The sequence below is a fragment of the Mytilus trossulus genome, chromosome 14 (genome assembly GCF_036588685.1).
Source record: "Mytilus trossulus isolate FHL-02 chromosome 14, PNRI_Mtr1.1.1.hap1, whole genome shotgun sequence".
NCBI classification, from domain to species: domain Eukaryota; kingdom Metazoa; phylum Mollusca; class Bivalvia; order Mytilida; family Mytilidae; genus Mytilus; species Mytilus trossulus.
In genome coordinates, this window is record NC_086386.1 from 18,492,310 (window position 1) to 18,504,260 (window position 11,951).

Consider the following 11,951-nt stretch of genomic DNA (forward strand, 5'->3'; position numbering starts at 1 on the left):
AGCACCACAAATATTATTAACCGTTATCCCTGCATACAGGAGAACATTGATGAAACAACAATAGGGACTAACATCAAATTTACAACAACAAAGATTTGGTAAGTAAACAACATCAGAATAAAGAACTGCGATGAATGCGTTAAACTAGGGAAGAAACAGAAGAATGTAGAAATCATATAATCCGTTAGTTAGACAGTTTGAACATCTGAGACTGATCAACAACATTCTATAATTGAAAAGTTTCAGATAGAAATAAAGGCAACAGTAATATACCGTTGTTCGAAATCATAAATCGATTGAGAAAAAAAAAATCCGGGCTTCAAACTAAAACTGAGGGAATACATCAAATAAAAGAGGAGAACTACGACACAACAGACACAGAGCACTAAAATTTAACACACACAGAAACGAACAATACTATCACAATGGCCATCTTCCTGACTTGGTACAGGACACTTTTAAAGGGTAATAAAAGTGGTGGGTTGAACCTGGTTTTGTGGCATGCCAAACCTCGCACTTTAAAGCCAAGTTAAATATAATATTGAAATGACAACATAATATTACAGGACTACAATACAAATAAATAGGAGAACATATTAGACAAAGAAACACATGATTAATAGATAACAAAAAGAATCAGGTTTAAAATTCAATACGTCAAAAACGCGCCTCGTCAACACAAGACTCACCAGTGACACCCAGATATAAAAGATCGAAAGTGAAAAAAAGTACAAAGTTGTACAGCACTGAAGATCAAAAGTTGAAAAAGGTTGTGCCAAATACGGCGTAGTATTTATGTCTGGGATAAGAACATCATTATTATTTAGAACAATTAATGTTATTGTAAGCAGTAAATTTTATCAAATGAATATAAAATATAAAAGAGATACAAATGTATATATAATGAAACTGAAGTATTAACTAATTACTGAAAACTATACACGAATACATAATGCTAAGACCAAACAGAAAAGACACACCCGACTCAGTTCAGGCCTAAACGCAGTAAATCATAAATTTTAAAATGACGTCACATACGATGGCGAAAAGGCACAAACCTTACGCCACATTTGAATTTATGAAATTTAGAAACAGCGTGACGTCACATATGAAAAACTATAATTTAAAAGTAGAATAGAATGAAAACATGAAAGCAAATAAATATATTTAGTGTTAATTACAAAATGTATAAATGGGTATAAGCAAGTAATAATTCAGGTACCTTGAGTCATGCAGATATAAACAACATAATAAGTCATCACAAATGTATATATACCACATGGTTTGGAGGAGTTACTACGCATACTTATTGAAATTGGTGTTTAGGGGAAAAGAAAGAACAAAATGAACAACTTCGAAAATATATACAGTTAACGAAACGGTAAAGTCTTGTGCAGTGTACATAAGTTAATTGCTAAAAATAAAATTTTAAATATACCTATTTGTACATTTATATATACTTAAATAGTTATCAAAATAGTTATCAAAGGTACCAGAATTATAATTTAGTACGCCAGACGCGCGTTTCGTCTACATAAGACTCATCAGTGACGCTCATATCAAAATATTTATAAAGCCAAACAAGTACAAAGTTGAAGAGCATTATGATCCAAAATTCCATTAAAACCATGAATAACTAATTATTAGTAAAATGGACTCGTATTCTTGTTTCCATATCTTGAAGTACAGAAGGATAATATTTCACGGTTGGAATATATATATATATATATCTGTTGATATCTGCTGTTCATTTTAATTTGGTTTTGTTGATTCTGAAATAAAGAAAATCAATATTGTTATACATATTTACATTTTTGTTTCGTTAACTAATAATACTTTGATACACCCACAATATTTGTATTTATTATAAAGCTATGTTTACTCATTTAAAATATTTTTCTAAATGAATTTGTTACCTTTAATATCTTTTTAAGGAACTTGATATTCAACGTGAAAATGTATGCGTGTGATTTAGGTGAATGAGCCCAAGGGAGATGATGATGAATCGTATCATGTTAATGTGAGCTACATGGGATTCAATGATGTTTGTATTTGCTATCTTTCGTAGATTTGATTTGATTGTGTATGAAATTATTGATCGATATTTCATTCCAAAACATGTGTTTTTGTGAAATATGCTTTTAAGGGATCCAAATTCGTTTCAGTAAAGTGTTTACTGTATTCTAAAGAAAAATTAAGAATCAAAATAAAATTTATATCGTCTTTTATGTCATGTACACAAATATATGTATATCTAATGTGACCTACCGAATTAGACTATTTACCGGATTTGTTATCTCATAAGCCGCATGCCACATGTGGAGCAGGATCTGCTTACCCTACCGGTTCACCTAAGATCACCCCTTCTTTTTGGTGGGGTTCGTGTTGTTTATTCTTTAGTATTTTATGTCATAGTGTATAACTGTTTGTCTGTTTGTTCCTTCCATTTTTAGCCATGACGTTTTCAGTTTTTTTTCAATTTATAAGTTTGACTGTCCCTCTGGTATCTTTCGACCCTCTTTTAGTCTTGAATGCATGATTTGTATCAGTTTTTTTTTAGCTTTGAACTACCTGTCAGTAACTGCGTTACGTCTCAGACATGTACTTGTAGTATTTATGTTGTGGGGATGTATAAGTACACTGCTACGTCTAAACTCGGTGTTATTTTATATATATTTCTGCTTTTGATCTATCTTATAACCCCGCCACATGCTGTATTGGCCTCTCCCAAATCATGAGTCTGTAATTGTAATTGTCGTTTGGTGCTGTATATCATATTCGTTTTTTGTTTCCTAGTGTTACAATGTATGCATAATTCAGACTGTTCGTTTTCTCGTTTGAATTTTTAAACATATGTCATTTCGGAGTCGTTCATATCTGACTATACTCATGGTTATTACTCATTGTTGAAGGTCGTACGTTGAAATAAATTTGTTGACTTCTGAGTCTATTGTTGAGAGTTGTCTCATTTAACCATATCTTATTAATTTATAATTACTTACATTTTTTCAAAAGGAACTTCCACATGATAATACCACCGACTGCAAGTAAAGCAGCACCGGCAATGCTTCCAACAACTATTCCAGCAATTTCTCTACAAAAGGAATATATAGATTTGTAAACATAAATCACTCAGTTAATAAACATTTATCATGTACAATCATCACAAATGTGACACAAATACATATGAGGAAGATATTTTTAACAGATGGAGCGAAAGAACTATCAAGCTACAGTATATACTATAAAAGCAACATTTAAACAAATGTCAAATTCATATGCTTAATTTATTATTGATTTTGTGGCTTGATTTTGATTATTCAATTTTATCTTTAAACAAATTGATTCGATGTCATATTTCTGATATACACATAACAAAAATTGCCAATGAGACAAATTTTCAACAAAGACCAAAACAATTCAGTCAAACATACAATAAATTTAAATGTGGTTAATTAAACCTCTGTACTAAAACACATTGCAGCCACTTGCTTGTGACTAATTTTTTAATGAAAGCAACAGTAGTATACTGCTTTTCAAAAGTAATCAATCGATTGAGAGAAAATAAATCCAGGTTACAAACCAAAACCGAGGAAAAAACATCAACTATAAGAGAAAAACAACGAAACTACAGAACACTGAAGTGCAACAAAAACAAACGACAATGCACCATACATAGAAACGAACTATTAGATACCAACTGCCATACTCTTTACCTGGAACATGACATTTTGAGAATAAAATAGGGGATTGAATCTCGATGTATGGCCAGCCAAACCTCCTTGCTTTATGGCAATGTTAAATATACAGCTAAAATGACAAAATTACATGACCGAATATAGTACAAATAAATGCAAGAACACTAAAGACAGCGAAATATATAAATAAATAATATAATGATACCCTGTTAACCACAGAACAACAACGAATAACTAAAATTAATTTAGTACAGTACACAAAAACTTAATAGAATCACGTATTGTGATTGTCACGCGAAATATTAAAGCTACAAAAAATTACGTCTCGTGTAAATTTTACAAAAAAGGATATTAATCAAGATTAGGTTTATAATAATGTAATTTGAGGTACATGAATATTAATATAAAATTGTGTTAATAACAGTGCAACTAGCCTTTCTTCCAAAATCAAACAGTGTAAAACATTTAAATCCCGTCCACACAATGGCTTTTAATTAAAATCATGCAAATGAACTTGGTGATTAATTATCTTTACTCTTACATACGAATACAACATAAAAAAAGTATCACAATTACAAACGATCCGACACAAACAATTCCCGATCAGAATTACAAATAAAACCTCATATCTAAATACATAAATTGTTAATCGTGTTGATATTGGAGCGTAGCTTTAAACAAATTCAAATGTGGTTAATAAAACCTAAATACTAAAACACCTTGTAGCCACTTATTGGTTAACAAATTGGTAATCGTTTTAATATTGGAACGTAGCTTTGCTCTAAATGTAAAAACTATATATAAACAGATACATACTTTAACCTATAATGGTTTACTTTTTAAATTGTTACTTGGATGGAGAGTTGTCTCATTAGCACTCACACCACATCTTCCTATATCTAGATACATAAATTGCACAAAGGTAGAAGGCAAATATGACTAGCAAGTTCAGGGCAGACCAACACGACAATACTAACCTATGAAACAAAATAATTAAACATTCAGATTGCTTAACATGCAGTGAAGAAATTAAGGGGCATTCGCATGGATCAGAATTCTAGCCTTATATATCTTTCCCTTAAGAAATATTATAAGCTCCCCTAGTCAAGATAGCTACCGGAATTGTCAGACTTCTTATAGAGGAGAGGTGACAGATTCCAAAGATATTCATACTCTCAGGTGCTCTGATAGATTTATAAAATCCTATGTTATAAGAGACACCCGTTATGTTGCTGATTTTTGTACAAACTCAATGATAATTCGTATTCGGACATTCGTATTCGAGGAAGAGAGGACGGTTTTTGTGATTACAATAATTTGAACATATCTGTATTCGTTAGCGAAACAAAAATTACGTAATCGGCATCCTACTCGTGTTAATTTTACCACTTTGAACTCATAGTTCAATATTTTATTGTAAAAGAGTTTCTGTTCTTTAAGAAAATTGTTTCAGTTTTGCCAACTATCTTGAATTGAAATAAATAGATATAAACAAGTCAAGATCTTTATAACTATAGCGGTACTATAAACAAATAATTCATTTCATACATTATTCTTATATTAGGAAAAGTTATCAATTCTTAACACGAATATAACCTTTCGTTTCAATATCAATTATTCTTACCCGTTGGATAGACCTGTATCTTCTTCACTCATTTGCACTGTTTCATAGAACACAAATAAAAGATAATTGTAATAGTGTAACATTTAAAATAGATATTGTACATTGATGTATATCATAGAATATTACTTGCATATTGTTACAGTATCGTACAATTCAAGGAATACATGTAGAAAGAGATAAACAAAACATTATACACATGATAGGACGGAATAACAGAAAAAGAAGACACAATTACATTAAATTGAAAACCAAATATGTATTTGATTATGATGTTTCTTTTGTAGGTTTGGTTTGATACTGTGTTCTGTCTTATCATTTGTAGTTAAAATTCTGTATTTTTGATACATTTCACCAATTTTTTACTTGTCGGTAACGTCGAATTAATATTTATTTTTCGTGGATTAAGTATTGTTTTAGTTTTAATCCAATTGATTATGACATGGTCACAGTCAAAATAATTATGACGTGGTTACTGCCTTAATTTTAGAGAGCCTTTCAATACCCTTCATAATAATGATAAAGTATTGTGAAAATAATTTTGAACTTTTTCTCGTTTCATATATTTGTATGTATTTTAAGATTATATATACGTTCTTTTACAAAAATACGTCAGTGTTGGAGATGTCCTGTTTTGTTTGAAATGAAGATACAAATTACTTTTCTGAGGTTTACATGTTGTTATGCACTATCATATAATATATGCGTTTTTCTGTCCTGAGTGTTCTTTCGTTTGGTTTCACTGTATTCCTGTTACGTGTTTTTTTTTAGCGGCATTTGTAACATTGCTATTTTTCTCTTACCACAAACCCGCATGCAACCCAATTTTTTTTTAAAGTCCAGTACGAAGTCAAGAATATGGCGGATGTTATCAAAATTATCTTTCTGTGTATGTTTGCGCTTAAGGATTTATTTTAATGTGTTGTTATTCTGTAATAGTTGATGTGTTTCCATCGGTTAAATGCTTGTTACCCGGATTCTGTCAATCAATTGATGACTTTTGAACAGAATTATATATACTATATATACTGCTACCTTCATTGAACGGTATTTATTATCACGGAATGTGACAAGACGGGAATCACAAATAAAGTAAGATCTGCTGACTATTGTCAGAACACACGAATTTTCACCTTTTTGGTAGCCCATTTGTGTTCCTCTATCTCTAGTTTTACGTGTACTATTATTTGTTGTTTCGTGATATTCTTTGTTTTGCTATAAATATGCATTATTATACCCCGTTTTCATAGAATTAGCGTTAAAAGGTACGTAATGTTGATGTTTTTTTTGTTGCTCAATCTATTGGTTTAAATGTAGTAATCTGTTGTTTGTCAATTCGTCATGATTGAGTTTATTAGTAATTTAAAATAATTCAGTTAGCTTGGAATAAGGTGTGATTGGTCAATACTTAACATTAAAAACATCTATGGTCACTGATTTATGTTGCAGTCACTACCTCGTACTTTTGTTTATCAAACTTTAATAAACTAATGAAACGTATCACCAAATTAGTAATGTTCACATAGTCAGATAAACATGACGGATAAAATGATGAGCCGGAATTTCTAAACATCCCTTGTATCAGTTGAGCTTGGGCTCTTCGATCTTCAGCTTTATGTGCAGTGGTTTTTTCCATTGGTGTTTTTTTTCCTTACTTTTTTCCAATTATGATATTGTCATGATTTTTTTTATTTACTTCATTTATTCTGATATGCTGAATTGTGTCGTTTTCACAGTCTAACATTTAGTAGATAACTAGCTACGTCTAATAACAAAAAAATCGTTTTTATTTAAAATACACATTCCAATATTAGAAACAGTATGAATAAAGCTAAAGTAAGAATCATTATAAGAATCTTTTTGATGTGAGTGTCCATTAAATATTATCCACCAAAGTTCAAATAAAATAGATGGAAGCAACTATCAACAACTATACGGCCTTTATCAAACAGAGACACCAATACTGTTTAGTCGGCTATAAAAGACCCTGTAAAATTATATCAATTAAATCGAGAATATAACGCCCTTATCTATATCAAAACAAATACCGATAAAGCAAATATTACAAGCATGAACCAACGACAGACACTGAATCGTAGTTTCATAAAAGCGCATAAAGCATAATTTATGTTAGTGAGCACTCAACCAACTCCTTACCTCCGCCATGGATTAAACAGCTTCGGTGACTATTTTAAACCAAAACAAAAACAAAAAATGTTGTTTAGTTTTCTGCCAAAAAACATTATAGTTATAACTTACCTGTATTACATGTTAAACCTGTATATCCCGAAGCGCATGCGCATGTATATGACGAGGACGCCCCTGCAGTACATGTACCACCATTAAGGCAGGGATCCGGAGAACATGGATCTGAAATAATACATATCATGTATGAACATACGACACAGGAAAGATCTCTGGTTAATTTTCCTGAAGATTTGGAGACAATGTCACTTTTGATAAACTCTAACAAAATATAAACCGAAAACATATAGTATGTAATTTTATTCATGATCTTTAAAGTGTATATCGGCTCATATTTATATCAGGGTTGAAATATCCAGAGCTGCCGTTCAAACGGATACACGGAACTAACGGGACATATGAGCCCACATCTCCTGTAAATTCCGATTTAACAAATATATTATACACTTTCACTCTTGATTTTTCTACTAGTATTTTAATAGCTAATTACACGTTTTATCTTTGTATTCCATATCAGAGGACAAAGACACATATCCCTTATTTTGGTAGAAAATGCAGGATTAGCTATCATGTTTCACTCCAGTTCTAAACACCTTCTTGATTTATTTTGTAGTGAGTTAAAATTATTTTTATTTTTCGCTATTGACAATGATGAATATCAGTGGGTGAATAATTCCTCTTTCAAATATTGCTATTTCCTTGCAAAAAAATATCAGTGGAACATAAAACCCTCATTTCTGGTAACCGTTTAATATCAGCTGTCGATAATTCATGACAATGTCGATAATTGAAAATTTTATATCAAAGAAATATTTTGATCGTAATTTTTTGGCTACAAATTTGTAAAACATTTATACAAAAAGTGTGTACATTACACACACAAACAGAACCGTGCAAATTTGCAATAATACGCAAATGAATGGCAATGCACCTTAGATCAAATCATTTCATATTGTGTATTTACTCTAGTCTATGCAATAAACCGATGCAAGTTCAAGCGGTAATTAAAAAAAATGTTTATATTTCTATTTATATGTAAAGACAGCATGCTCATCTCTGGGATGTCGTTTCGGTTTCCTGAATTCCGAGATCTAATCACATTTCTGTGAAATCTTCGCCGCACCATTTCAATGATCAGCATATATATATATAGGTTATGGTTATGTTACAGTCAATGAATGATTTTTATTGTCTGTACACGTGGAGGTATATTGTTTATCATGCTTTGTAAAATTCTGCACTTCTATCAAGTTTTTGTTAGAGTGTATATTCTATATATACATGATATAGGAAAGTTTATAATGTATCCGACTATAATACGATCATGATACTAATTTGGTGTTAGTTTAACGTTTAGGGAATGATCTGTTAAATATGTTCGAGGTCAATTTAAAGAAAAATGCGATATACAGGAACTGGGAGGATTGTGAATAATGTCGACAGCTGCAGGAAAAGTTTATACATGGATGTTAAATGTAAGAGAATTTTAAAAATAGTTGAAAGAGGATCAAAGATAGTGGTTTTCATTTGTGCGTGATCAATCTAATTTATTGATCATATTTCCATCCGAACTTAACTGTTTATTTAATTGTTTTTATTTAGTCTCATCATGGCTGTAAGTCATCTTATTTCAATTAAAGGATGCCACTTGTTCAACTGTTTATAAATCATATATAGGTGTATTCGCTCCTGATTCTTATCTGTATCACACACTTCATTGATAAAGGTGATTTTGTACTATTAAAATCTCAAATATCACTGTATAGAAATGACTGACAAATTAAAAGTATCCTATAAGCTGTATTGCTTTCGGAATAAAGTATTATTATCAACCGAACCATGTGTTACGATATCAAGAAGTAATAAGATCTACAATAGTCATACTGTTCACGTGTTATTAAAATTGAATTTTATAGTATTTGGAATGTAACTAAATGAAAAAATATCCTATAAGTAGTCAACCAACTAATTGTCGACCCAGAGGTAGCGTCGACAGATAATTCATTACTTTGACTTGGCACATAAACTATAATTGTATGAAGTACATCGTATAAATAAAACATAGATTCTTAAATTTAATTTTCGTTCTTTTTTTTATTCAAAACAACAGTAAGATTTTCCTCAATATAATCATCTAAACAAAATAAAGGTATATGTTAAGAAACATTACTGAATTAAAAATTTGTACAGCTTCAAACACGACAAATGTATTGTGTGTTTCACAAAGTAGCAATAACAAGTTTAGTGTCTTTTTCAAACCATATATATATATATATACAACTCGTCTAAACATCAACCCAACAATGTTAGATCTGTAAATTTGCTTTCGCATTTTTGGTTCTTCCCTCGCCGGGATTCGAACCCATGCTACTGTGATATCGTGACACCAAATCGCCTGCACTGCAGCCGTCCCGCTTGTTTAGTGGAATAAATGAATTAATGTTAAAGAGAACAAAAAAGATATAAAAATAAAACGAAATAAATCGAAAATTTGAAAATTAGTGTCACCGAAACATTTTAGTTGTGTCTTTTCAAAAATGAAATGATTGATATGTTAAAGATATAAAAACAGAGTATGTGAATGATATCAACATCAAATGTGAGAACGATATAATACGTTGTATTAAAAATTTACAAAAAGACTTATTGCAATACGATTTATTTGTATTCTAATTGCCTAAATAATCTTACCAGGTAAGCCTCCAGCCAGTATCAAAGGCACTGAACATATTAAGACAAAATATAAAATGTACATGTAATACATCCCAAGTTTGCACAGTAATATTAATGCACAGTTATATTAACAATCGACAAGTCAACTTAAACACGCTCTTATTTATTTTGGAACTATCGATCATGCATTACCTATCTTTTTCATTGGTGTCTCACTAAACTTTTTTAAGTTGACAAACCAGTGTTGTTAATGATAAAGCTTACATGTTTAAACAAGGCAGGATGGTTGTTTTTTAAATTTAAATAATATCGGTCCCATAACAAATATATTTTTAAAAAATAGCATTATTCATTCCTCTCAAATGATTTTATGTATCTGTTAATATACTTCAATTAAAAACATATCTTTTAACAACTTTACACCAATTCGCAATACATGGTTAACTTTGATTGCTTAGACCGTTTTTTTTACAATTTAACGAAAGCTCCGAAAGCTTGACGAATCATACGTGAGACCTATTTGAGGGATACTTTATTTTGACTTTACAATAATATTTTGTAATATTAAACATTGAACTAAGATTGCGTTTAAAGTAAGGGGACAACTCAGCACAATTTTCTAAATGTTGAATCGCCTTTCCATTATTTAACCCAAGAAAATACCAATGCAAATATTCCCTATGCCAATAAATTAAAACAAAAAAAAAATCTTAACTTGTTAAACAATATACTGTACAGTTTATCTTTTATCCTGATCCGGATTATGTCTAAAAAAAAAAGTTTTGAAAATGAATATACCACAGTCAACCATTTCTATCTAGTTTAGTTTAAACATATTTGTTTTAAAAATAGTGGATTGGGAAACTAGTTATTGCAACTTAACTATCTAGTTTCAAATGTGTTGCATAGCCAAATTTAAAATAAAAGGGCAAATAATGGATTTATTTGGTTTTCGCTCTGCTTCAATACTGAAACATGACTTGTTTGTGGTATCAATATATCGTTTATTGACCTCAAATATTTGCTGCAATGAAAAGGTCCTTGTACTTTGCAAATCACAAAAGTCTGTGCAATTTATCCGTTTGAAATTTTGAAATGAATATTTTGGAAAAGATGCAAATGAATTATACTGACCCTTTCCCTTTCAAAACGCAGCATTATTTTCGTGAGTATATTGAATGAGCATTAAATGGACATTATCCCCAAATTTCCGTATGATCCTGAATTCGAAAGTAAAAAATACTTTTGAAAATCTCTGTTTATAATCAAGGTTTCTATTTAAAATGTAGGCATATTTATTTCCTTATCAAAAACTATATATATTAAAAAGATTTTAACTCTATAAGCAATTCCAATGTCTCCTAATCTAAGACTACATTTAACCAATCTGTATTTATATTCTTTATGTGATGCAAGTTACCTTTCTGTATCACTGTAACTTGAACTTAGATACATGTTGATAAACCGAAACAATCCGATATAGTTGATTGCCACAGAAACTAAGACGAGCTAGCCACATTCCGCTTACATTATTGAACAAGTATCCTTTTTATTTGTTCAATCAACATCATATTGTTGGAAAGTTGTTTTCACTTTTATGCATGTGAAAAACAAATCCTTTGCCTGTTGCTAGTTTTTCTTTTTTATGGACGATGATGTTCTTTTGGTCACTTCTTACGATTTATATATTTACATTACTTGTTCGTTATCTTGTCGTTTTAAATTGTAGTAAACATGTTCTACCTATATCTGGT

At 30.5% G+C, this 11,951-nt stretch overlaps 1 protein-coding gene across 1 annotated transcript; it reads right to left on the reverse strand.

The window, feature by feature from the left end:
* Nucleotides 1-541: 541 nt before the first annotated feature.
* Nucleotides 542-10,379, reverse strand: LOC134696041 (hepatocyte growth factor activator-like). The gene is made up of 5 exons (XM_063557591.1): nucleotides 10,216-10,379; nucleotides 7,579-7,689; nucleotides 5,323-5,359; nucleotides 3,003-3,094; nucleotides 542-1,772 (listed from the first exon to the last, which is right to left on the reverse strand). Coding segments are annotated over exons 1-5 (315 nt in total). The 5' UTR covers nucleotides 10,289-10,379; the 3' UTR covers nucleotides 542-1,770.
* Between the last annotated feature and the right edge of the window lie 1,572 nt (nucleotides 10,380-11,951).

Bases quoted from the DNA above. Each gene is read 5' to 3' on its own strand.
- LOC134696041 (XM_063557591.1), bottom strand. From the start codon at position 10,288: ATGTATTACATGTACATTTTATATTTTGTCTTAATATGTTCAGTGCCT. The intron at 7,690-10,215 runs GTAAGATTATTT...GTATTATTTCAG, and splicing joins ACTGGCTGGAGGCTTACCTG to ATCCATGTTCTCCGGATCCC. The intron at 5,360-7,578 runs GTAAGTTATAAC...TCTATGAAACAG, and splicing joins AGGTTTAACATGTAATACAG to TGCAAATGAGTGAAGAAGAT.